The 27,236-nt window shown below is 45.2% G+C and overlaps 1 protein-coding gene across 4 annotated transcripts in view; it reads right to left on the minus strand.

The window, feature by feature from the left end:
- The window catches only part of SLC22A3 (solute carrier family 22 member 3), a 364,734-nt gene extending 345,025 nt beyond the window's left edge, over nt 1-19,709 (minus strand). For all 4 annotated transcript variants that reach the window (XM_082251588.1, XM_082251587.1, XM_082251585.1 and 1 more), the window contains exon 1: nt 19,253-19,709. In XM_082251588.1, the coding sequence (XP_082107714.1) occupies nt 19,253-19,669 (417 nt within the window). In that variant the 5' untranslated portion in view covers nt 19,670-19,709. The remainder of the gene's footprint in view (nt 1-19,252) is intronic.
- Nucleotides 19,710-27,236: the final 7,527 nt, after the last annotated feature.

Here is a 27,236-nt window from a genome sequence, read left to right on the forward strand (position 1 = left end):
CTTAAGGGGGGGGTACTGTAATGTTCTGGTACCTTTGGGTACCCTGGTTACTCTTTCATAAGTGTATGCGCCCCACCATTCTCTTTTGGTAAGGTGCGCATACACCTTTAAGACTGATGCTGTCATCACTGAGCGCCGGACTGGATGGCTATTTAGATCGCCGGCTCTCACTCACATGTGTTCGTTCAAACTGCTTTGTGCCTTGATGCTAACCTGTCTTGAAGCTCTCATGCTTGCAAGCATACCTCGCTGTCGGAACCACGCTGCGCTGATCCCTGTATCCCGCTACCGGATCATCCGCTCTTGCCGAACCTCTCCTCTGCTACATTGCTATTAGTGATAAGTACCCCACAGGGGAAACCTCTATAACCTTTATACTAAAGCTTACACTATCTAGCTCTGCATACTAAGGACTATTACTACATCTGCATTATCTAAGATTGCTAGCTCTTGAGCCTACTACCACCTGTTCTTGCACTGGGTTGATCTCTCTTGTATGTCCACCTGCTACTCTGTCATCTGCTACCATACATGATTGCTAAACCTATCTGCATCCCATCTGCTACTATCTTACTTTCAAGAACATTTCCTTTCAAGTGTCTGTCATCTACCATCTCTACCCAACCTGTCTCTTCAGCCTATCATCACTGTGTTACTATATACATAAGTCACTCTAGGAAACATCTTATTGAGTGTGTGTATTTACTTGCTGAATTGAGATCCTCCACACTTGATGAGTCATTGAGAGTTGGGAATGGTGTCTCAGCGTTTCTCTACATGACTACTGAAGTGGAATATTTCTGCAGCTGAAAATCCACATCATACGTAAAACGCAGGAGCGTTACAAATATAAGAGGCAATATTGTTGCAGGACACAAATACACTTGTAAAAGTATACTCAGATAGGCTCCAAAAATTAGCTCACATGGTTTGACAGCAAAAAACGTAGTTTTTGATGGCTAGAGGTACAGTAGGCGTTCACAGTATACACAAATTGGTGGCGGGCGGTTTAGGCCGCAAACATGAGCTCACATGGGTTGAACTGACTGTAAAGAACCTAGTATATGATTGCTAGAGGTACAGTAGGCGTTCACAGTATACACAAGTTGGTGGCGGGCTGTGTAGGCCGCAAACATGAGCACACATGGGTTGAACTGACAGTATAGAACGTAGTATATGATTGCTAGAGGTACAGTATACACAAGTTGGTGGCGGGCTGTTTAGGCCGCAAACATGAGCTCACATGGGTTGAACTGACACCTTTTTTAGGAAAAGGGGGAGGAGAAGGAGAAGAGGCTGGACGGCGAGAGCATGGAGTGTGGCTTTGTGGGTTCTGACAGTTTTGCTCCCACTGGGCTTGGTGATGGGATTTCAGGTGCCTTCTTAAGGCGGTTGTCCCTAGGTGAGTGTTGGGCTTACCGCAAATTATGCGTTGACTGCAAAGGCTGCAGATGGCAACACTGGTGTCAGCAACGGACACATTAATAAAAGCCCACACTGTGGAGCCATGTGTCGGCGTCCTGGGAGCGCCAGATGTGACTGTACATGGTTGATGGCTCGCTCCTGATACGTTTGCAGTCTGCTTTCTACCTCTTCTATAATGCAAGTTCTGCCTGCCTCTCCTCCCTATCTGCCGGTCCGTCAGTTCTACAAATAATTGGCCAGTAATTGTTGTCACTGTGTGTAGCAGAGTTAACACAGCAAAAGAGGCCAAATGTTTGCAGGACTAAAATACAATCTTAGAAAAGTATACTGTTAAATAACACCTCAATTCAATATGTGGCATTGGGGGGGGGGGGGGCACAGGTTTATTACACCAGTTCTACAAATAATTGGCCAGTAACTGTTGTCACTGTGTGTAGCAGAGTTAACACAGCAAAAGAGGCCAAATGTTTGCAGGACTAAAATACACTCTTAGAAAATTATACTGTTAAATAACACCCCACTTCAATATGTGGCATTGGGGGGGGGGGCATTGGTGTAGCATACCTGGTCAAAAAATTGGCCAGTGAGTTTGGCGCTGTGTGTACCACAGACTTCACTCAGCAAACTAGGCAATATTGTTGCATGACACAAATACACTTGAAGTTTACTCAGAGAACACCCCACTTCAATATGTGGCATTGGGGGGGGGAGGGGCGCACAGGTTTATTACACCAGTTCTACAAATAATTGGCCAGTATCTGTTGTCACTGTGTGTAGCAGAGTTAACACAGCATAAGAGGCCAAATGTTTGCAGGAATAAAATACACTCTTAGAAAATTATACTGTTAAATAACACCCCACTTCAATATGTGGCATTGGTGTAGCACACCAGTTCAAAAAATTGGCCAGTGAGTTTGGCGCAGTGTGTACCAGACTTCACTCAGCAAACTAGGCAATATTGTTGCATGACACAAATACACTTGAAAAAGCTTACTCAGAGAACACCCCACTTCAATATGTGGCATTGGGGGGGACAATTGTCTATCACACCAGTTATAATACATTATAAGTGCTTTTGTCACTGTGTGTAGTGTTGCTGCAGAAACGCTCAGTCTCACCACCACACCTGTCACAATGCTGCACAGTGCACAATAATAGTACTAATCCACTATAATATGCTTTCTACAAAGTATATTATACTGTGGATTACCCCCCTCCCCCACCCTCCCCCCCCCTTTTTAGTGCACTGCACAGCAATACCAAAAAATTTGCAGCCCTTTACATGACTTTTGTGGACATTGACAAAGCGATTTCTGTGCGACTGCAGCCGATATCTAACTGCCCCTAAAGCAACCACAGGATACCTGGCCCTAATGTTAAAGAGACTGTATTAGACCCTAAAACGACATTGGAGCATTTTAAATTACTTTTGTGGACATTGACAAAGCGATTTCTGTGCGACTGCAGCCGATATCTAACTGTCCCTAAAGCAACCACAGGATACCTCTCCCTAAGCTCAAAAGATACTAGACCTGTACTGAAATACCAGCCCTGAGAAGGACTTTTGTGGACATTGACAGAGCGATTTGTGACTGCAGCCGATCTCTAACTGCCCCTAAAGCAACCACAGGATACCTGTCCCTAACCTGAAAAGAGACTGTAGAAGGCCTATACCGAAATACCAGCCCTGGAAAGGACATTTGTGGATCTTCACAGCGCTATATTTGTCTAGCAAACTCTCCCTAATAAGCACAGCAGACCTCTCCCTACACTGGCAGAAAACGGAATGTGAAATGGCCGCCAGGACAGGTCTATTTATTGGGTAGGGGGACTGTCCATGTGCTGGAATGTTTCAAATGGCTGTCCCGTTCCACCTGACGGCTGTGTCATGGGTCAAAGTTCTCCCCAATGTAAACAAATATGGCCGCCGCGAACGACGCCATGTGTCCGAAAATTTGGCGGATAGCGAACAAGCAAAGTTCGCCGCAACCGACCGCCAGGCGAACGGAAGGCCATCTCTATTGAAGAGTCCTTGAATAAATTTTCTGCCCGCCTTGCTTTCAAACAGTTTCTCCCCAGCAAGCGTCCCAGATATGGGGTCAAGATGTATAAGCTCTGTGACAGGGCAACAGGATATACATTTTCTGGTTTTCCCGGTTTACAAGGGAAAAGATAGCAATTTTGAGCCCCCCAATTGCCTAGACTACATGGGGAGCAGTGGTAAGGTTGTTTGGGACTTGGTGTCACCCTTATTCGGAAAGGAGTACCATTTACAAGTGGACAACTTCTATACAAATGTCCCACTTTTTCAATACCTTTTTGAATTTGTAATTGGCGCAGGTGGCGTCATGCGACCTAATCGCCGGGGCTTCCCCCAACGGCTTGTAGATTCCCGACCTAGTCTGGGGGAAGAGAGCTTGCTTGAAGTCTGATAAATTGCTTGCAGTGAAGTGGAGGGACACACGGAATGTTTTCGTTCTGTCCCCCAGTCACGCAGATACGACAGTCCAAATAGCAATGGCGACTGGTGTTGTTGAGAAGCCCTCTGTGTCCACGAATACAACCTTAACATGGGAGGGATGGACTTCAACCACCAGACGACGGTGCCGTACTTAGTTGCCCATAAGGCCAGGCGCTGGTACAAAAAAGGGTCTCTATACTTATTTCAATTGGCTCTGCTGAACACTTATGTGCTATACAAAGCATCAGGAAAAAGTGGATCCTTCCTAAAATTCCAGGAAGAGGACATCACAGCCCTTCTGTATCCAGGAGGTTCTGTGGCCCAAATTCTCTATCCAGATGCAGTGTGCAGGCTGCATGAGAGGCATTTTCTGGATGTCCTCCCTTGTACCCCTACCTAAAGAGTACCCCAAAGAAGATGTTGTGTCTGTAGGAAACGTGAATTTAGGCGTAGAGTATTAGTATAGGGTACAGCACGGTACAGTCTAGGGCACACTCAGTCACATGGGGTGTCGAAAGATGTTGCTTATCGCATTTTGAGAGAACTTAGCCTGGAACAGTTTTTTACAGTTACAAAAAAAGTGTAAAAAAAGTTTAAAAAAAAAATTAAAAAAATAAAAAAGCCAAAAATAGTTGTCGTTTTATTGAGTTCATTTTCTGTTCTTACTCTACTTTTCTACGCTTTCTACTTTTACTGTACTTTTTAATATACTGTTATACTGTAATGTTTTACTGTTACTGTGTTTTATTGTTAGCCATTGTTTGCTTTGCAGGTACGCCCATCAGCTGCAGCACTGATTTGTTTATTCTGACAGCAACAGCGTTTGCCCTCACCATATACATAATCAATTATTGCAGCACTGTAGGGAGTGATTTCACCACCGCAGTTAAAAAAAGACCATATATGGCAAAGCATTGGGGATGGGGTGGACACAGAGGGCAGATCTCCCCATGCTTCGCCATTTATTTTTTAACACTTTTCTTGGCAGAGAATTCTTCATCAACATCGATCGATGCAAATGAAGGAGTCTGCTATGTTCCTTTTTTTCCTTCAGTCCATGGGCTGAACGAAAATAAAGAACATTGCATGTATGCCCATCATTAGAAGTGGGTGGATGCTGGGAGGTCTAATGGTGGGCATACCACACACTTTCTGGTATTGTTTTTTACAGCCAAAGGTCAGCTTTCATGTAAAAGCAATCCCAGCAGATAATTTGACGCTAGACTGCTTTAACAAGCAGTGGGAGGGGACTCCCTGATTCCCCCCCCTCCCCATTCCTCCTGTCCCACCACCTTCCATGGTTTTCTCGGGCTCTCCTGTCCCACCGGGTAACCCAAGACTGCAGCTGGTGGTTCCGACAGCTGACCATAGAGCTAAATGGAGACGAATGGCTCCAATCATCTCTATGGCCTAAGATACTGGAAGCTACCAGCATTTCATGACTTTGGTTTCACCAGAAATTAACAGCGCCATTGGAAAATTGGGAAAGCATCTTATCACACCAATCTTGGTTTGGTCAGATGCTTTAAGGGCAGAGGAGAGATCTAGAGTCCAATAGACACCTGTCACTACTTATTGTTATCATAGGGGATAATTAAATTCCCTGATAACAATAAAAATGAAAAAAAAATGAAAGGGAAAGTGTCAAAATAAAATAAAATAGCAAAATAAATAATAAAAAAAAAATCTAGCACCCCTGTCCCCCCGGGGTTGCGTGCAAAGGCGAACGCAAGCATCGGCCTGGTGTCATATGTAAATTGCGTATTGCCTCACATCAGATCGAGGACAGTAATTTTTGCAGTAGACCTCTGTAAATCTAAAGTGGTAACTGGTAAAGGCTTTTAAAAATGTATGTGGTTTGTTGCCGCTGCACGTGTGTGCGCAATTTTAAAGCATGTCATGTTTGGTATCTATGTACACGGCATAACATCATCTTTTATATCTTTCTATAAATTGGGCAATATATAGTGTATTTTTGCATTAAATTAAAAAAAAGTGATTTTTTTTTCCCTAAAAAATTGGGTTTGGAAAATCTTTGCGCAAATACCGTGTGACAAAAATAATTGCAACACCCACCATTTTGTTCTGTAGGGCCTCTGCTTTAGAAAATATTTAATGTTTGGGGTTTAAAGTAATTTTCTAGTAAAAAGAACAAAAACATTTTTTCATGTAAACAAAAAGTGTCAGAAAAGGCTTGGTCTTCAACTGTTTAGAAGAGTGTTTGATGTGTGGCATAAGCTTCTAATATTGGGCATAAAATGCAAGGACAGTTCAAACACCCCCCAAATTACCCCTTTTTAGAAAGTAGACACCTCCAAGATATTTGCTGAGAGGCATTTGAGTCCATGGAATAATTTATAATTTGCCACAAGTTTCGGGAAAATTATTATTATTTTTATTTTTTTTTTTTACACAAAGTTGTCACTAAATGATATATTGCTCACTTAGGTCATTGGTAAATGTGAAATGACACCCCAAAATGCATTCTGCTGCTAAGTACAGGGATACCACATGTGTGAGACTTTCAGAACCTAATTGTGTATGGGACATTTGGGGGGGGGTTTGTGCTATTTTGGCATTTCATGGCCTCTGAATCTGTGATAGGTAGTGGGGAGTGACATCAACAATTTATGCCCTTAGAAAGCCTAAAGGCAGTGATTGGTGTTTGGGGTCCTGTACGTGGCTAGACTGCCAAAAAGTCTCACACATGTGGTATCCCCGTACTCAGGAGAAGCAGCAGAATGTATTTTGGGGTGTAATTCCACATATACCCATGGCATGTGTAAGCAATATAAAATTTCAATGACAACTTTGTGTAAAAATAAATATTTTTTTTATGTCATTTTTCAAACACCTATGACAAAAAATAATTAAATATTCAATGAGCTCAACATGCCTCTCAGAAAAGTCCTTGGGTGTCTACTTTCCAAGAAATAAGATAGGCAGTCAGAAAGTGAAAGCTGCGTAAATTCCAGTATATACACCATAGTTTGTAGACGCTACAATGTTTGCGCAAACGAATAAATGTACGCTTATTGAGTTCGTTTTTTTTTTTAACAAAGACTTGTAGCTAAATATATTTTGGCCAAAATGTATGATAAAAATTTAGTTTATTGGATATTTTTTTATAAGAAAAAGTAGAAAATGTCTTTTTTTTTTTCATAATTTTGGGTCTTTTTTCATTTATATCACAAAAAATAAAAACCACAGAGGTGATCAAATACCACCAAAAGAAAGCTCTATTTGTGGGAAAAAAGGATGTGCATTTTGTACGGGTACAGCTTTGCATGACCCTGTAATTGTCAGTTAAAGTCACACAGTGCCAAATTGCAAAAAATGGCCTGGTCATTAAGGGGGTAAATCCTTCCCGTCCAGAAGTGGTTAAGGTGATAATAAAACTCACTTAGTGCCTTAAGTGCATTATATTAACCTCAGAACCTGTGTAATTAATATGTTTCCTGGATTAAAGAGATGAGGCGGCAACACTAGTCTCCCTATGGTAGGCCGCAAAGCCACTGCCTCAATTACCGGCACGGCATCTTAGTCCGCGCATCCCCAGGCAGGGGCCGCACTGTAGCCCAGGTGCCAGGCCGTCAATGCTAGTCGCCAATGCGATCTGGCGCCTGGGGTTTGTCAAACCCTCTCTTAACCACCTCTCACCCGGCCACTGCACATATACGGCCGGGTGGGAGTCTCGTCCTGATCGGACGTTCCGGAACGTCCTTCAGAAGGAGCAAGATCGCGCCGCTGCGAGCACGCGCAGCGACGCGATCTGGATGTGCCTGTGTCCCTCGGACACAGAGCAACAAGTTGCAGCAGGAGGGCCCTGTGATTGGCCCTCCTGATCACATGACGGCTGTGTCCAATCACAGCCGTCATGCAATGTAAATACAGCCGTGTAACGGCTTTGATCTCTCCTTCTCCTCACACAGATCCTGTCAGTGAGGAGAAGAAGACGATCTGTGCTGCGGCCAGGGGGATCGGTGAGTTTTTCTAATTACTCACTGATCAAAGGGGGGGTCTGTGCTGGTAACCAGAACATTGATTACCAGGTCAGCCCTGGGGGGGGGGGGTGCCACTAGAGCCACCAGGGATGCCCACCCATGACCACCAGGGATGCCACCATGGCCACAAGGGATGGCAATCAGGGCTCAGAGAGCCTGCCAGTGGTGCCCTCCCTATCAGTGACGCCCACCAGTGCCCATTATTGCCCACCAGTGCCGCCCATCAGTGCCCATCAGTGCCGATCAGTGCCGCCCATCAGTGCCCATCAGTGCCGCTCATCAGTGCCCATCAGTGCCGCCCATCAGTGCCTATTAGTGCCGCCCATCAGTGCCCATCAGCGCTGCCTATCAGTGCCCATCAGCGCTGCCTATCAGTGCCCATCAGCGCTGCCTATCAGTGCCCATCAGCGCAGCATATCAGTGCTACCTATCAGTGCCACATATCAGTGCTGCATATCTGTGCTACCGATCAGTGCTTCATTACAGTGCCACCCATCAGTGCCACCCCATCAGTGTCTCCTCATCAGTGCCTGTCAGTGCGGCGTCATCAGTGCTCATCAGTGCAGGAAAAAACTTATCTATTTAGAAAATTTTATAACCTAAACAAAAAACTTTTTTTTTTTCAAACTTTTCGGTCTTTTTTTATTTGTGCACCAAAAAAGAAAAAAACCTTGTGGTGATCAAATACCAGCAAAAGAAAGCTCTATTTTTGGGGAAAAAATGACACAAATTTGTTTTAGGTACAGTGTTGCATGACCGCGCAATTGTCATTCAGAATGCAACAGCGCTAAAAGCTGAAAATTGGTCTGGGAAGGAAGGGGGTTTAAGTGCCCGGTATTGAGGTAGTTAAAGCAGAGTTCCGGCCATGAAAAAATTTTTTCAATAAAAATACCCCCGGGACAGTCAGGGCTAGTACATTCCACAATGGATAGCCTCTGTACTGTCCCGGGTCGCACTTACCTGCAAGAAGAAAAACTTCCCTATAAAATTTCTTCTCCAGCGTTGTGGGCAGCTGAAGCCAGAGCGATCCTCTTCTGAGTCCTCTTCTCCCAGAATGCGCCTGCACCGGCCCCGCTCGTCACTTCCGGTGCGGCGCCGCATTCCTCCACAGCTTCTGGGAATGTGGCGCTGCACCGGAAGTGACGAGCGGGGCCGGTGCCGTCGCATTGATTCCTGGGAGCGATGACGTTCAGCTCCCAGGAATCATTGCAACCCGGAAGTGACGGCGCGGGCCGCGGCCGCCGAGGGAGGAAGTGGAAGAAAGGTGAGTATATTTTTCTACAATAACAAGGTAAGTAAAAAAAAAAAAAATCGTAATTATCCATTTCCTTTTCAGGTGATGAAAAGCAAGCGGATGGCCACAAAATCGATTATGTCGATTTTGTGACCGGAACTCCGCTTTAAGAAAGCAATTCTTCTTCTGCATTAGTACATGGATTTCCTTTGGAACTAGAGATTGGAGAGAAAAAGGACCCCTTAATTATTTTGCAATGAGGCCCATCACAAAACTCACACAATTACAGGTCTGGTGTCATTAAAACTGTAATCAGCACAGTTGTTCCTACCGAGAACTGAAATCCTAAACACTTGTTCACACCAGTGTGTTGCAACAATGTGTATTGGTATAATTGCTGCACCATCATTCTGGCAACACACTGGGTTGCAGCGCAGCAATGCACAACTGATAATTTGGGTCCATTGTTGTGCTTTAGGTGCTTTTCACATGAGCAGAGTTCACCTTTGGAACATATTACACCTGTATTTAGGGTGTAACACCAGCATCTCCCCCAGCCAGCAGGCAGAGTCTCTCCCCCTCAGTTACTGTCCCATTCAAAACTGGCAGTGCTGTGCGGTGCTTCCAGCACAGGCACATCATTCATTCACAGGGATCTGTGAATGAATAAACAACTGACCCTTCCACTGCCGCAGATGGCTTGTAGTTCTCAATGGACTATTACTGTACTGATCAGCACACCCAGAGTCTGTTCACTCTTCCTCCAGCTTTCTAATTGAAAGCCCATACAGCTTATGGACAGAAAGCTGGAGGACAAGTTTTTTGGGAGCCTATTACATTCACGATCTACAGATTGCAGGTGCAAGGCTTAGCAGGCTCCGGTAGAAAAAGAAAAAATAAATAAACATAAGCACATTTTTTCTGCAAACATATCCTTTTCATGAAGTAGGAGAGTAGCAGCTTCCATTCCTGGAGGTGATCCTACTGCCTCCTAAATGCCTTTTTCCCCTTCAATCCAAAGAGATTTTGTATTAAAATATTGGTGTGATCACATTGACCTCAACAGGCAAGGGTTATATGGTGCCACCTCCTAAAGTGGTTCTAAAGGCTTTTTACCTTCATGCATTCTATGCATGATGGTAAAAAAACCTTCTATGTGCAGCACCCCCTCCCTGATCCTCACCTGAGCCCCTTCCGATCTAGCGATGTTCACGATAGCCTTGGCTGTCTCGGGACTCTCCCTCCTCACTGGCTGAGACAGCAGAGGGAGCCCATAGACTACCACTGCTGTCAATCACAGCCAGGGAGCCAATGGAGAGAGAGTCAAGGGCGGGGCCGAGACACAGCTCTATGTATCTTATGAAAAAATCTTGAAAAGCTATCAGCGCAATAATTCAATGTAAAAAGTCAATATAAATAATTAATTGTGACACACTGTATAGAGCAAACTGACAAAATCCAGCTGCAAACACTAATTGTGCTCCCACTACACAAAACAATAATACAAAACCAAGAACGTGCTGCGCTAGATCATAAATATGTGCCAAATAATTCACAAATCAAATCTGAGAGTACAAAACTCAAATAATCCTATAAACATGAAAGTGCTGGGAAAAAAGTCCATGTAAAAAAGTGATGCTGAAATCCCAATACGCCAATCACCTCCGTGAACGTGCTTCAATCCACCCCCACTAAATTAAAAAAATTTCATAATAAATAATAATCAATAATAAATTAAATCACTTCCTGTCTGTTCCTCACATCACTTCCTGTCTGTGCGTTCCATCTGAGAGAAGTCAGGTCACCACCTTGTGGACCATATTGTAAGTGTGTGGAAGTGAGTCTTTGACTGATCATATCTGCTGGAGATCTACACGTTGTCCATCGTGGTCGGTGAATCCTGTGGGGACACTCCATCACTCTTTCAAGCCTGTTTGACCTCTATACTATAAGGTATTTGGGGTCCCATCCATTTGGTGAGCGCAATCTATTTTCTACCTTCACTGGTGTGGGGATTTGCTGCACAACTAGTTTACATCATTTTTTCGTGTTGGATTCCTTTTCATCACCATCTATACGTTTTTTACTTCTATGGAATTTTTTGATTGGACTTTATATGTTGTCGGACATTATTATCATTACCATTAGCGCTACACATTTACATTTTTTCTTGGTTTTACTGTTTATCACTTTTTTATCTAGTGATTGGTGTTAGCTGCTTTCTACACTTTTTTGAGTTAGCGCAGTAATTTTGTTTTTACATTTGCCCACTAAATTAAAGCCTCTCACCCTAATTTCTGACCCAGGAATTACCCAGGGTCAGATGTAGCAGTCCCCCACAGGGGTTTAATGGATGGTCGGCAGGGTCTCACAAGAGGACATCTGGGATCCACTGGCACATACACCCACACATAAATGAGCAGGTAGGGAGAGAAGAAAGAAAGAGCTAATGCTCTCCGCTAGGTAATTACTAAGCAATTTATTAAACAAATCCACTTACAAGAAAAAGCACTCAATAGTGCAGATACAATAGCAGTTTCCGTGGATAGGGAGAGGATGTGACGTCGGCAGCTAGGCTCCACCCCCTGTACGCGTTACGTCGGCATGCAGGGCGATGACTTCTTCAGCCCTTGCTGAAGCCAAGAACAGGACGGGATTAGCACACATAGGTGTGCCCTGCCTATTGCATTAGCGTGTGCACCCCAAAGCTCAAACACGTGTGTGTGTGTGTTTGTGTGTGTGTGTGTGTGTGTGTATGTGTATATATATATATATATATATATATATATATATATATATATATATATATATATACATAAAAATGTATAATATATAAATAAAAAATATATATACATACACCGGCCACTTTATTAGGTACACCTGTTCAATTGCTTGGTAACAGAAATTGCTAATCACCCAATTTACATGGCAGAAACTCAATGCATTTAGGCATCTAGACGTGGTGAAGACAACTTGCTGAAGTTTAACCTGAGCATCAGAATGGGGGGAAAAGGGGATTTAAGTGACTTTGAACGTGGCATGGTTGTTGGTGCCAGATGGGCTGGACTGAGTATTTCAAAAGCTGCTGATCTACTGGAATTTTTAAGAACAACCATTTCTAGGTTTTATAGAGAATGGTCGGAAAAAGAGAAACTATCCAGTGAGCAGCAGTTGATTGGATCAATATGTCTTGTTGATGTCAGAGGAGAATGGGCAGACTGGTTTGAGATGATAGAAAGGCAACAGTAACTCACTCGTTACAACCAAGGTATGCAGAATGCCGTCTCTGAACGCACAACACATTGAAACTTGAAGCAGATGGGCTACAGCAGCAGAAGACCGCAACAGGTGCCACTCCTGTCAGCTAAGAACAGCAAACTGAGGCTACATTTCGCACAGGCACACCAAAATTGCACAATAGAAGATTGGAAAATATTGCCAGGTCTAATGAGTCTCTATTTCAGCTGCAACATTCAGATGGGAGGGTCAGAATTTCGCATAAACAACATGAAAGCATGGAGCCATCCATATTTTCTTGGTACCAATTGAGCATCTAAAAAGTCAGCTGTTAGCGTTTAACCACTTAAGCCCCGGAGGATTTGGCTGCTAAAGGACCAGGGTTTTTTTTGCGATTTTTTACTGCGTGACTTTAACGGACAATTGCGCGGTCATGCGACGCTGTACCTAAACGAATTTGACGTCCTTTTTTTCCCACAAACAGAGCTTTCTTTTGGTGGTATTTGATCACCTGTGCGATTTTTTGATCACACGCTATAAACAAAAAAAGAGCGTAAATTTTGCAAAAATAACAATATTTTTCACATTTTTTTATATGAAATTCCCCCAAAAAAAAGTAAAAATCAAAATTTTTTAACATTTTTCGGCCAATTTGTTTTATGCTACCTATGTTTGGTAAAGAAAATCGCAAAAAGCGTATTTTGATTGGTTTGCGCAAAAGTTATCGCGTTTACTAACAAAGGGAAAGATTTTTGTCATTTTTGGTGTTTTTTTTTTTAACGCGTAATGGCGGCGATCTGCGATTTTTTTTCGGTACTGCGACATTGCGGCGGACAGATCGGACCCTTGACTGACATTTTTGACACTTTTGGGGTTACCAGTGACATTACTGCAGTAATCAGTGCTATACATATGCACTGTTACTGCAAAAATGACACTGGCAGGGAAGGGGTTAACTTTATTGGACAGGGAGGGGTTAAGTGTGTCCTAGGGGCGTGATTCTAACTGTGTAGGGACATTCCTATTGGTGTAAAAGCAAAGATCCACCGTTCTACATAGTAGAACGGACAGATCTTCACTTTTACACAGGGAGAACTGACAGGCAGCTTGTTTACACAAGCTGCTCTGTCTTTCTCCCTTCACAGGAGCGATCGCAGTGTGACTGGCGGACATCGAGTCCGCCGGTCACACGCACTGACTTGCCTGTGAACGAGCCGCGGCGGGCGCGCGCCCGCCCGCGATAGGCTCGCAAGTCAGTGACAGGCGAGTGACGTACCGATACGTCACTCTGCCTGGCCGGGGCTGACCGCCGCAGTATATAGTCGTGCGGCGGTCGGCAACCGGTTAAGTAGGGTTGCCACCTCATCCTTTTAAACCAGGACACACATTAATTACACAGGTTCTGTGGCTGATTAAGGTGGTAATTAAACTCACTTAGTGCCTTATGTGTATTATATCAGCCTCAGAACCTGTGTAATTAATATGTGTCCTGGTTTAAAGGGATGAGGTTGCAACCCTACGCTTAAGTGGTCTGGAAAAAGCAGCATGCAATATGTGTAAATATACAAACACAAAAAGGACATAAAGAAAAAAGCAGCACTGTCTGAATATTAGTGATACTCTTCAACAAGTATACAAATGCGCATGAACAAAACTGAGTTTTAAATCAAATAAAATTGATCACAATAAAGTGAACAAAAATCCATAACTGTAAATAAAATAGTTTCAGTGTTATTACTCCACAATCTCAGTGAATCACCATCTGTGTGTTGCCTCCTCCAAATATAAGTGCACACTCACCAGAAGCGTAGTTATAGGACAGCAAAAACGCATTCAGTATTCAATGATCTTCCTTAGGCCTCTTTCACATGGGCGATCCAATCCAATCTGCCTGTCAGTTTTTCAGGTGGACCTGATTGGATGCTCCATGCATCCCTATAGGGGAGAGGGTGTCAGCGGAAACATCTACGCTAACACCGGCTGCTATCCGATTCCGATTCTGTCCGTGAAATCCTGACGGATGGAAACCCTATTTTCCATCCGTCTGGGGGATCGGATGAGAACAGACAATCGATCCGTTCTCATCCGATCTCCCCATAGAGGACAGCGAGGATCTAACAGCTCCTTCTCTGCACACAGAGCGGAGACGGAGCTGTCATCCGCCTGCTCAGCGAGGATCGGTGGATCAATGCCCGCTGAGCAGAACGGACTCCGTCGGGCAGTGCGCCCTTGTGAAAGGGGCCTAAGGGTGCAAGCAGTTCATATAAAGTGCATAAAAAACAAAAGGCACATAAACTTACATAGTATGCCGCCAAACTGAGCTCAGAATGGCGGCAGGTCCTCTGGCATATAGGTCAAGCTCTACGGCCGTTTCGCACCACGCGCATCATCAGGAGCATGACAATATCATCCATTAAACCTCTTTAGATAAGTAACTCTCACAGGATGTTCAGATTCCCAATTGAGCATCGTTTAAACCCCACGGCCTACCTGAGTATTATTGCTGGCTATGTCCATCCCTTTATGACTACAGTGTACCCATCTTCTGATAGCTACTTCCAGCAGGATAATGCACCATGACACAAAGCTCAAAGTATATCAAACTGGTTTCTAGAACATGACAATGAGTTCACTGTACTCCAATGGCCTCCACAGTCACCAGATCTCAATCCAATAGATCAATCCTTTGGGATGTGGTGGAATGGGAGATTGACATCATGGATGTGCAGCCGACAAATCTGCAGCAACTGCATTATGCTATCATATCAATATGAATCAAAATCTCTGAGGAATGTTTCCACCTTGTACACCTTGTTGAATCTATGCCAAGAGGAATTAAAGCAGAGTTCCGGCCGAAATGTATGTTTCACAATAAAAATACTCCTAGAATACTCATGTCTCGTGCAGTGTAATAAAGTTATGCTGTCATTTATACCCAGTATTGTATTTGTGCAGCATGTTTTTCTTACTTTGAGTGGTTCTTCCACACAGCGGCCATCTCCAGTGTGGGCATCTGAAGCCGCTGTGTCCCTCTTCCTGTATTCCGTGCAAGCTGGCTACCCAGAACGCACCTAGCAATCTTGCGCATGCTCTGCGCGGTGAGTTGCGATTGGCGGGAAAGCTTGTTTGATAATAAAACGATGCTATGAGCCAGCGATGCCCATTGCCTCCTGGGATTGATGACAAATCTCCCAGGAGCCAATGCACGACTGGAAATTACGTACGGCGCTGCGGCCTCTGAAGGAGGAAGTCTTCTTAAATAGATGCCTAAATAAGGTATGAACAGAAAAGAAAAAAAATGCCAATTCATTGTAAGGAGATATAGTAGTGCTTCAATCTGAAGAGTGGAAAATGTGGGTGGAACTCCACCTTAACCACTTTACCACCGGAGGATTTTGCTGTCTTACGTCCAGGCCACTTTTTGCGATTCAGCGCTGTGCAACTTTAACTGACAATTGCGCGGTCGTGCGACGCTGTACCCAAACGAAATTTACGTCCTTTTTTTCCCACAAACAGAGCTTTCTTTTGGTGGTATTTGATCACCTGTGCGATTTTTACTTTTTGCGCTATAAACAAAAAAAGAGCATTTATTTTGAAAAATAACAATATTTTTAACATTTTTTTATATGAAATTCCCCCCCAAAAAAATGTAAAAATCAATAGTTTTTTACATATTTGGCCAATTTGTTTTCTGCTACCTATGTTTGGTAAAAAAAAAATCACAATAAGCGTATTTTGATTGGTTTGCGCAAAAGTTATTGCGTTTACTAACTAACTAAGGGAAAGATTTTTGTCATTTTTGGTGTTTTTTTTTTTTTTAACGAGTAATAGCGGCGATCTGGGATTTTTTTTTTTGCGGGACTGCAACATTGCGGCGGACAGATCGGACCCTTGACTGACATTTTTGACACTTTTGGGGGTACCAGTGACATTACTACAGTAATCAGTGCTATATATATGCCCTGTTACTGTAAAAATGAAACTGGCAGGGAAGGGGTTAATTTTATTGGAGAGGGAGGGGTTAATGTACGCCTGGTGCTTACTAACGTGTGTGGGGGGAGGTGACTGAGTGACACAGGGACAGATCACATGTTCAGCTATGCTGAACCCTGCTATCTGTCCCTGCCTGTCACTTAGGAGATCCGCCCGCTCTGTTTACACAAGTGGCGGATCTCCACACTCGATTCCCCGACGATCGGGGGGAGAGCAGCGGCGATCGCCGCCGCTCCTCCCTTGGCCCGACTCCCGCTGTGACTGAAAACAGCCTACAGCGCCGCCTACAGGGGGAGGAGTCCAGCGACGTAGGTCTACGTCGCTGGACGATAACGAGCCACATTGCCGCAGTAGCAGCAATGTGAGCAGACGTCAAGTGGTTAAAGAGGTTGTAAACCTCCGAATTTTTTTTTTTTTTTTTTTTAAAACCTGAAAGACAAACACATAATGAGCTAGTATGCATCGCATACTAGCTCATTATGAAATACTTACCTTAGAACGAAGCCCCGAAGTGCCGACCGCTCACCTCTCTCATGGGCGACATGTTCTGTCGCCCTTCTTCCAGGTTTGCGGCATCCGGCCATCTGATTGGCTGGAGCTGCGATTACGTCACTCCCGATGGTCACGGCACGGGGCTCTGAAGGAACAGCACCAGCGGCCGTTCCTTCAGAGCGCATGCGCCAGTGATGTCACTGGCTACATTTAAGGTAAATATCTCCTAAACGGTACATGTTTAGGAGATATTTACTGTACCTATAGGTAAGTCTTATCATAGGCTTACCTATAGGTACAACTTGCAGAGGAGAGTTTACTTCCTCTTTAAGGCCGTTCTGAAAGCAAAACGGGGTCCAACCTGGTACGAGCAAGGTGTACCCAAAAAAGTGGCCGGTGAGTGTGTATATATATATATATATATATATACATATATGTATATATTACACACACATTCTATTAGATAAATGTAAAAAAAAAAAAAAAGATTTTAAAATGTATTAAAATATGGACGGTGTAAGTAGGACAGTGAATGGTGTCAGTAGAGCGGTGTAAGTAGGACAGTGAATGGTGTCAGTAGAGCACTGGACATGTCAGTAGGGCAGACGTTGGTGTCGGTAGGGCAGTGGACAGTGTCAATAGTTTTTTAATATTTAATTTTTGTATTATTTTTTACAATTTTATTTTTATATTATTTTTAAAACAAATTTTAGCAGCTCCATTGGGGGGCTTTGGTGAAATATCAGCGGGGGGGGGGGGGTAATAAGCACCACAGGGGATGATTAGGATGTACCCAGGCACCCCCGACACATGCCCTGCGCATGGCTAACACCTCCTGCTCACATGTGCTTCTCTTAGCTGCATCTGAAAGTGCCTGGTACCTGCAAATCAGTGTTGGGAGATATGGATTTATTTATATATGAAAATACATATGCACACACTGTATAGAGTTCCTCTATGCCCCCACGCATAGGTTCACATCTATGCAGTTTTTAGAGCGTTTCCAGATCCACAGAAAAGCACTACAATCTATTTAAACCTATGGGTCCAGCTCACATGCACGCAGTTTCCTGGAATGTGTTTTTTTGGAGGCTAGGTTCACACTGGTGCAATTGCAGATATTGCATGTGATTTGCACGGCATTCCTGTGCACATCACATGCTATGTCTGTGCGGTGCGAAATCAGCCATACAGTTTGTATGGCTGAAATTGCATCGCATTCACACCGAAAGACTGAGTTCACACTTGTGCAATCACAGACATCGCATGTGATGTGCACAGGAATGCAATGCGTCTGCATTCACACCGAAAGACTGGGTTCACACTTGTGCGATCACAGATATCGCATGTGATGTGCACAGGAATGCAATGCGTCTGCATTCACACCGAAAGACTGGGTTCACACTTGTGCGATCACAGATATCGCATGTGATGTGCACAGGAATGCAATGCGTCTGCATTCACACCAAAAGGCTGGGTTCACACTTGTGCGATCACAGACATCGCATGTGATGTGCACAGGAACACACATGCGATGTCTGTGCGGTGCAAATTCAACCATACAGTTTGTATGGCTGAAATTGCATCGCATTCACACGGAAAGACTGGGTTCACACTTGTGCGATCACAGACATTGCATGTGATCCGCACCACATTGCTGTGCAGATCACATGCGATGTCTGTGTGACGCGAATTCAGCCATACAAACTGTATGGCCGAAATCGCATCACATTCACCCCAAAATGGTGCAGGACTTTATTTTGGTCTGCACTGGAAACGGATCGTATGAGTGTGATCCAATTCCTGCACCAGAACCGATCTGGGCATGTCATTAACTTTACATTGACACCTGCAGAGAATCGCAGATGTCAGTGTGAACCGCCGGCGATCCTGGTGTGACGCAGGAACATGATTCGCAGAGTTTCCCACATTGCACCAGTGTGAATCCAGCCAAATGGTGCAGGACCCTTTTTTTCCTGCACCTGAATCGCATCGCATGGTTGTTCATACCCATGCGATGCAATTCTGGCATTGTGTTTTGCATTCTGTTTCGGGGTATCGATAAGATAACATTGACACCGCCGCATATCTCATTGACGCCGTGTGATGCGATGCGGGAAACGCACAGGATTGGCTGCACTCCCCGCATCGCATATGTGTGAACTGAGCCAGAAAGGTGCAATCATTTTTTTAAAACCTTTTTAACACGCATGCAGCACAGTGTGTCTCGGGCTTCATAGACTTCAATAGAAATGACATAAAAAATGTACAAGATTTTTTTTGTTGCATTTTCCTGCATGACAACAGGCGTCTCATCCTAGCAACATCAACACTTCCTAAAAAAAACACATGAGAAACACACAAACCCCCCAAATACACATGAGGTGTCCCTGCCAGCCCCAGTACCTGACTGACGATGGTGGTCCTGTTCTGCTCATACACCCAGCCCTCCTGGCACTGTGTGACTGGCAGCTGCTCCAGGCTGAGGTTGGTGAAGGCATACATAGGGTGGGCACAGTTGAAGTGAGAGGTGCTATTCTTCCAGTCTATGTCATACATGTAACACATGTTCTGCTCCTTGTGACCAGGGACTCTGGGCACTGTAAAGTTCCTCTCCTCCTCAGGGCTCCAGCTACAATTCTTACTCATTTCTGCCACCTCAGAGCTCCGGCACCAATGTCTCTCCGGCATCTGTCCGAGGAACACCACACCGACAAAGGAGAAGGCGAAGGTGATGCCGGTCATACACAGCAGGATAAACACTCTCTTCTGGTAGCGGCCGAACTCCCCGGCCTCCTGTAGAACTTCATCGAAGCTTGGCATGATGTTGGTGAGGTGAGGTGTACCTCAGACCTCCTCAGACCTGGAGTGGATGAATGCCTCAGGTTGGAGCGAGCAGCCAGCACAGGAGGATCTTCTATACAGAGCGCGCACTCTGCTGCAAACTTTCTGCTGAGTCCGGGGATGGGAGCGATGTTTTCTCCTCACCAGCTCTGAGCACAGTCCTGCTTTCCTCTGACTGAGGGGGGAGCCGCCAAATACTAAGTGTGCCCAGAGAGAGAGAGAGAGAGAGAGAAGAGGGCCGGCTAGTGGCAGCTGTCTGTATACTGAGGGTAGAGGGAGGGCTCTCTACTACGGTGCAATCCTTCCTTCACATCTTCACAACATGGCCTGCTGCTGGACTCTATTCACTCACCTCAGCATGACTCTTCATCATACATGTTCTTCACAACATGGCCTGCTGATGGACTCTATTCACTGACCTCAGCATGACTCTTCATCATACATGTTCCTCAGAACATGGCCTGCTGATGGACTCTATTCACTGACCTCAGCATGACTCTTCATCATACATGTTCCTCAGAACATGGCCTGCTGCTGGACTCTATTCACTGACCTCAGCATGACTCTTCATCATACATGTTCCTCAGAACATGGCCTGCTGCTGGACTCTATTCACTCACCTCAGCATGACTCTTCATCATACATGTTCCTCAGAACATGGCCTGGTGCTGGACTCTATTCACTCACCTCAGCATGACTCTTCATCATACATGTTCCTCAGAACATGGCCTGCTGCTGGACTCTATTCACTGACCTCAGCATGACTTTTCATCATACATGTTCTTCAGAACATGGCCTGCTGCTGGACTCTATTCACTCACCTCAGCATGACTCTTCATCATACATGTTCCTCAGAACATGGCCTGCTGCTGGACTCTATTCACTGACCTCAGCATGACTCTTCATCATACATGTTCCTCAGAACATGGCCTGCTGCTGGACTCTATTCACTGACCTCAGCATGACTCTTCATCATACATGTTCCTCAGAACCCTCACCTCCCACTCCTAGGAGACTTCTTTTTTTTTTTTTTAGAATAGGCTCTTCTGAGTGCTTTTCTCTTTAGTGCCATCTTAAGAGCATTAAAGGGCCCCGGGCAATGCAATGCACTGGGGCCCTGCCTACACAATCACCCACAAGAATACAAATTTCAAATTATTGATAAGGTGATCTTTATTGGTACAGCAGTGCCAGGCTAATGACAGCTTCCAAGTTGGGCAGCTGGGTCCAGTGAACACACACACATGGATGGGAGTCAGACTCGACTGTCCTGTGTGTGCCTGTTCCCATGGAGGCGGACAGGCATTCCTGCAGTTGTGGACTCCCCCCTCCATGGCCCAAGTGGCTTGACAGCAGCGCAGGGCCTACAGGCGCTTGCCACCTGCTAAGGTTCGTGGCAGGATGCACACAGGAATCGGGGCTAAAGCTTGGTTGGGGCCCATTCGGTAAGATGGCCCTGTTTCTCCTGAGCCTGGGTTCACACATCTGTAAATTGGATGCAGGTTTCCCCGCATCCGATTCGCATGACAGGCAAGTATGACCGGCTCTCAATGCGGCAGCCACAGACCAAATTTGTTGAGATAACTTGGAGAACATCTGGAAAATGCTTCTCATGCAGCTAATTGCATCTGGATTTGGGCTTTGGGCCACAACGCCTGGATACAAAAGGGAGCTGAGATGATCACTTTCTGAAATTTTAGGAAGGATACAGTTCTTCCAGTAGCTTTGTAAATAAAAAAACATTGTATAGAGCCAATTGAAATAAATATATAGACACTTTTTTGTACCATTGTCTAGCTCTATAGGAGGCTAAATACGGATTGATCATTTGTAGGGATGAGGTTGGAGTTGGAGTCGAACATTGGCTGTTCAATCGTTCGTCGAATGATGAACAAATGTGCTTCTTCGTGGGAAATTTGTGCGCCCACATCCATAATGCACTGCGCGCGCAGGTGCAGTGCATTATGTGATTGACCAAAGCATGCACCCTAACCTCCATGCTTTGGCCAGTCAAATAATCTCTGCCATGATTGGACAAAGGCTGCTTTTAGCCAATCCTGGCTCAGGGGCTAAGTACATGCCCCACACTATATAAAGGCTGCTCACACAGCAGCCGCGTGTAGTGTGACTGTGCGGGCGAGATAGGAAGTGGTTGAGGCAGGGAGAGGAATGTGATTGAAGCAGGGAAAGGACAGTGATTTGCTATTTATCAGACAGCAGTGATTTGCAGTTTATCAGACAGTGCAGTGTAGTCTAATTAGAGACATTGTTAGGCAGGGAGAGGAAAGTGGTTTGCAGTCATTTGAGTCCAGCTGTGTTTGATTATACTGATTGGACTTGATTAGGAAAGCCACACACCTGTCTATATAAGACCTTCCAGATCACAATGCATGTCAGAGCAAATGAGAATCATGAGGTCAAAGGAACTGCCTGAAGAGCTCAGAGACAGAATTGTGGCAAGGCACAGATCTGGCCAAGGTTACAAAAAGATTTCTGCTGCACTTAAGGTTCCTAAGAGCACAGTGGCCTCCATAATCCTCAAATGGAAGACGTTTGGGACGACCAGAACCCTTCCTAGAGCTGGCCGTCCGGCCAAACTGAGCTATCGGGGGAGAAGAGCCTTGGTGAGAGAGGTAAAGAAGAACCCAAAGATTACTGTGGCTGAGCTCCAGAGATGCAGTCAGGAGATGGGAGAAAGTTGTAGAAAGTCAACCATCACTGCAGCCCTCCACCAGTCAGGGCTTTATGGCAGAGTGGCCCGACGGAAGCCTCTCCTCAGTGTAAGACACATGAAAGCTCGCATGGAGTTTGCTAAAAAAAACACCTGAAGGACTCCAAGATGGTGAGAAATAAGATTCTCTTGTCTGATGAGACCAAAATAGAACTTTTTGCCCTTAATTCTAAGCGGTATGTGTGGAGAAAACCAGGCACTGCTCATCACCTGTCCAATACAGTCCCAACAGTGAAGCATGGGGGTGGCAGCATCATGCTGTGGGGGTGTTTTTCAGCTGCAGGGACAGGACGACTGGTTGCAATCGAGGGAAAGATGAATGCGGCCAAGTACATGGATATCCTGGACAAAAACTTTCTCCAGAGTGCTCTGGACCTCAGACTGGGCCGAAGGTTTACCTTCCAACAAGACAATGACCCTAAGCACACAGCTAAAATAACGAAGGAGTGGCTTCACAACAACTCCGTGACTGTTCTTGAATGGCCCAGCCAGAGCCCTGACTTAAACCCAATTGAGCATCTCTGGAGACACCTAAAAATGGCTGTCCACCAACGTTTACCATCCAACCTGACAGAACTGGATAGGATCTGCAAGGAGGAATGGCAGAGGATCCCCAAATCCAGGTGTGAAAGACTTGTTGCATCTTTCCCAAAAAGACTCCTGGCTGTATTAGATCAAAAGGGGGCTTCTACTAAATACTGAGCAAAGGGTCTGAATACTTAGGACCATGTGATATTTCAGTTTTTCTTTTTTAATAAATCTGCAACAATGTCAACAATTCTGTGTTTTTCTGTCAGTATGGGGTGCTATGTGTACATTCATGAGGAAGAAGAATGAACTTAAATGATTTTAGCAAATGGCTGCAATATAACAAAGAGTGAAAAATTTAAGGGGGTCTGAATACTTTCCGTACCCACTGTATATACTGTATATATATATATATATTTATATATATATAGGGCAATTGATTATATATTAGGCCATTGAGTATCTAACGATCAGTTCAGTATAGAGCATACATTGATATCTACTGTATATATATATATATATATTTAGGACAATTGAGTATATATTGGGCCATTGAGTATCTATCGGTCAGTTCAGTATAGACCATACATTGATATCTAATATATATATATATTGCCCACTTGATGTATATATTAGGCCATTCACTATCTATCCATCGTTTCAGTAAAGACCATATATTGATATCTACATATATATAGGGCACTTGAGTATATATCAGGCCATTCAGTATCTATTGGTCATTTCAGTATAGACCATAAATTGATATCTATATAGATATATAGGCAACTTGAGTATATATCAGGCCATTCAGTATCTATCGGTCAGTTCAGTACATATCAGCAGTACATTATATATATACTGTATATATATATATATATTGATCAACCAGTAATAAACCCCCCCCCCCCAAAATCCACATCATGTCCGAAAGGCCGACTAAGAGAGGCAGATGCTCACAGGCCACGAAAAGAGGGCAAGCAGCTTCTGTGTCCACAGTGAAAAGTGGTGGTCACAGACATGGTGCATCCTCTGCAGGTGGGGCACACCGTCTTTTTTTTTCTGGTGCTGGCCGTGTTGTTCAGCCACAACATGTAGAAGAGTTGGTGAAGTGGATAAATAAGCCCTCCTCATCCTCCTCGTCCTCTGACACCCACGCTGATACTAGTTTACCTTCCACCGCAGCTGCCAAAGCGGTCCGTTCCACAGGCTCCTTCTCCACAGCTACTCCTTCTGTCGCCCCACCATCATGCACGGAGGAGTCACCTGAACTATTCGATCATAGTGTCAGTGACATGCTGCTGGAGGATGCACAGCAATTTGAATGCTATGATGTTGGTTCCCAGGTTGATGAAGGGAATAATGTGAACCTAGAAAGACGGGGTGACAATGACAGACAAGAAACTAGCAGTCATGATGCTGCAGCATACTGCCAAGTTTTCTCCAGTGATGAGGAGGGAAGGGATGATGAGGTCACTGACTGTACTTGGGTGCCTGACAGGATAGAGGAGGAAAGTGAGGAGGAGGAGGAGGAACAACCCCAACGAGGCTGGATGTGCTCCAGGGGCCACCATAGGAGTAGCCAACTAATTGCATCACAGCACAGAGCTCCACAGGTGCAGGGTGCTGCAAACTCCCCGCGGACTTCCAAAAGTTCATTAGTGTGGGCTTTTTGTTCAGCATATGTGCAGTAGACCACAGCGTTGCAATTTGCAACATCTGTCTGAAGAGGATCAAGCATGGCCAGAACACCAGCCGCTTGGGCACCATATGCTTGACAAGACATATGACGACCTGCCATGCAGTCCGTTGACAACTGCACCTGAAAGAGCCACAAGATCAAAACAAGCCTACTTCTCCTTGCTCCTCATCTGGGATCTCTAACCCTACTATACCTCATGTCTTCTCAAAAACCTGCATTGAGAGGGATGATGGTATAGCAAAGAGTGCCACAGAAACTTGCACCCAATTTGCTAGAAGTACAGCACCTCTTGATTTGAGCAGCAGGCAAATTTCACTACCCCAGTTGCTGAGCCGTAGAAATAAATACTGTTCCAGACATCCACATGCTCAGTGTCTTAATGCTAGCTTGGCCAAATTGCTAGCACTACAATTGCTGCCTTTTCATCTGGTAGACTCTGCTCCCTTTCATGAATTTGTGAAATGTGCTGTACCACAGAGGCAGGTTCCAAAAAGACATTTATTTTTGCGTAAGGTCATTCCGGTTCTCTACCGTCATGTGGAAGGTAGTGTTTTGGCCTCATTGGACAGAGCAGTCAGCAGGAAGGTTCACATTACTGCTGACTCTTGGTCCAGCAGGCGTGGACAGGGACGTTACATTTCCTTCACAGCCAGTGGCGTAGCGTGGGGGGCCAGCCGCACCGGGCGCAAAATCTGGGGGGGCGCATCCCAGACATTTTAAACTCTCTGGCAAGTCGACGGAGTCCCCTGCTTTCTGCCCTGAGCTCACGGACACCCGCAAGCTCAGGGTAATATCCCAGCTGTCAGTTTCAGTGAGTGTGAGTCATCTCTCTGTCTCAAGCCTGCAGTGTGTAAGAACAGGCCGCTACATCCTTTGTAGGTTCGGCTCACAGGCGGAAGTGATATCAAATGCACTCCGCCTGTGGGAGGAGCGGCAGAGAGGAATCAGCGGCTTTGCTGTCTACTTCAGCCGCATGCTTGCACTTCAGTGTAGTGGTCAGGTAGGTTTGTGTAGGGGTCAGGTAGGTTTGTGTAGGGGTCAGGTAGGTCTGTGTAGGTGTCAGTGTAGTAATCAGGTAGGTCAGTGTAGGAATAAGGTAGGTCTATGTAGTGGTGAGGTAGGTGTCAGTATAGTAATCAGGTGGGTCAGTGTAGGAATAAGGTAGGTTTGTGTAGTGGTCAGGTAGGTCTGTGTAGGTGTCAGTATAGTAATCAGGTCGGTCTGTGTAGGAATAAGGTAGGTCTGTGTAGTGGTCAGCTAGGTCAGTGTAGGTGTCTGTGTAGTGGTCTGTGTAATGGTCTAGTAGATTTGTGTAGGGGGCGCAAATTACTTACCTTGCCCCGGGCGCTGACAACCCATGCTACGCCACTGTTCACGGTGCACTGGGTAACTCTGCTGGCAGCTGGGAAGGATGCAGGACAGGGTTCAGTGCTGAAGCTTGTTTTGCCACCATGCCTCCAAAAAGCTGGTGCTGGTTCTGCCACATCTGGCTACTCCACCACCTCCTCCTCCTCTTCTGAATCCTCCATGTCCTCTTCTGCTCAATTGTCCTCTAAAGCAGCAGTGCTCCCTAAGAGTTCAAGGGGCTACGCAAGCAGTCAGGCTAAAATATGCCATGCAGTGCTTCAGTTGGTCTGTCTAGGGGATAGAAGTCTCACCCCTGAGCAGAGATTCTGTTAGCTCTGCAGGGGCAGGCTCAGAGATGGTTGATGCCACGACAGCTTGAGCCAGGAATAGTTGTATGCGGCAATGGCACCAACCTTTACTTGCCCTCCGACAGGGACACTTTACACATGTTCCATGCTTGGCACATGTCCTGAATCTGGTGGTGCAGCGTTTCTTGAGCAGATACCCAGGCTTCCAAGATCTCCTGAGGCAGGCCAGAAAAGTCTGTGGCTATTTCTGGCATTCATACAATGCCAATGCTCGTCTCTCTGACATTCAACAGTAATTCAACCTGCCCACCAACCGCCTCATTTGTGATGATAATGCCCACCAGGTGGAACTTAACATTGGCAGTAGTATCCCTCTAGTCTACCTGCTAGAGCACATGCTTTGTGGAATCATGGACAGGGCATTTGAGGTAAAACAGCGGGAGGGAGAGGAGGACTTCCTTACAAGGCCCCCTTTATGCAGATATCATGCCTGCAGGGACACAAAACACACAGGAGAAAGAGGAGGAGGAGGATTGTGGCAGCATTGATGTAGAGGATAGCATACAGCAGTCTTCAAGGAATGGTTTTCATTCCCCAGAAACCTCAGGAGTTTAACGTGGTTGGGGAGAGGTTGCTCCTGACAATGTCATCCTTAGTGACCCAGAGGACTCAGAAGCTCATGCCTCCTCATACTTCTGTTGCATGGGCTCCCTGATTCTGTAAAGCCTGAGAAAGGACCCAAGGATTGGTGCTATCAAGGAGAGGGATAATTACTGGTTGGCAACCTTTCTTGATCCACGTTACAAAGGTAAAGTTGCAGAGCTCATCCTGCCTTCCAGAGGGAGCAGAGGATAAAAGATCTTGAGGAGGCCTTGAAAAAAAAATTGTGTAACACCTTTCCAGTCACTTGGAGGTTAACATTCTCTGGACATG

The sequence above is a fragment of the Pelophylax lessonae genome, assembly GCF_965119305.1.
Source record: "Pelophylax lessonae genome assembly, chromosome: 3".
Taxonomy (NCBI): domain Eukaryota; kingdom Metazoa; phylum Chordata; class Amphibia; order Anura; family Ranidae; genus Pelophylax; species Pelophylax lessonae.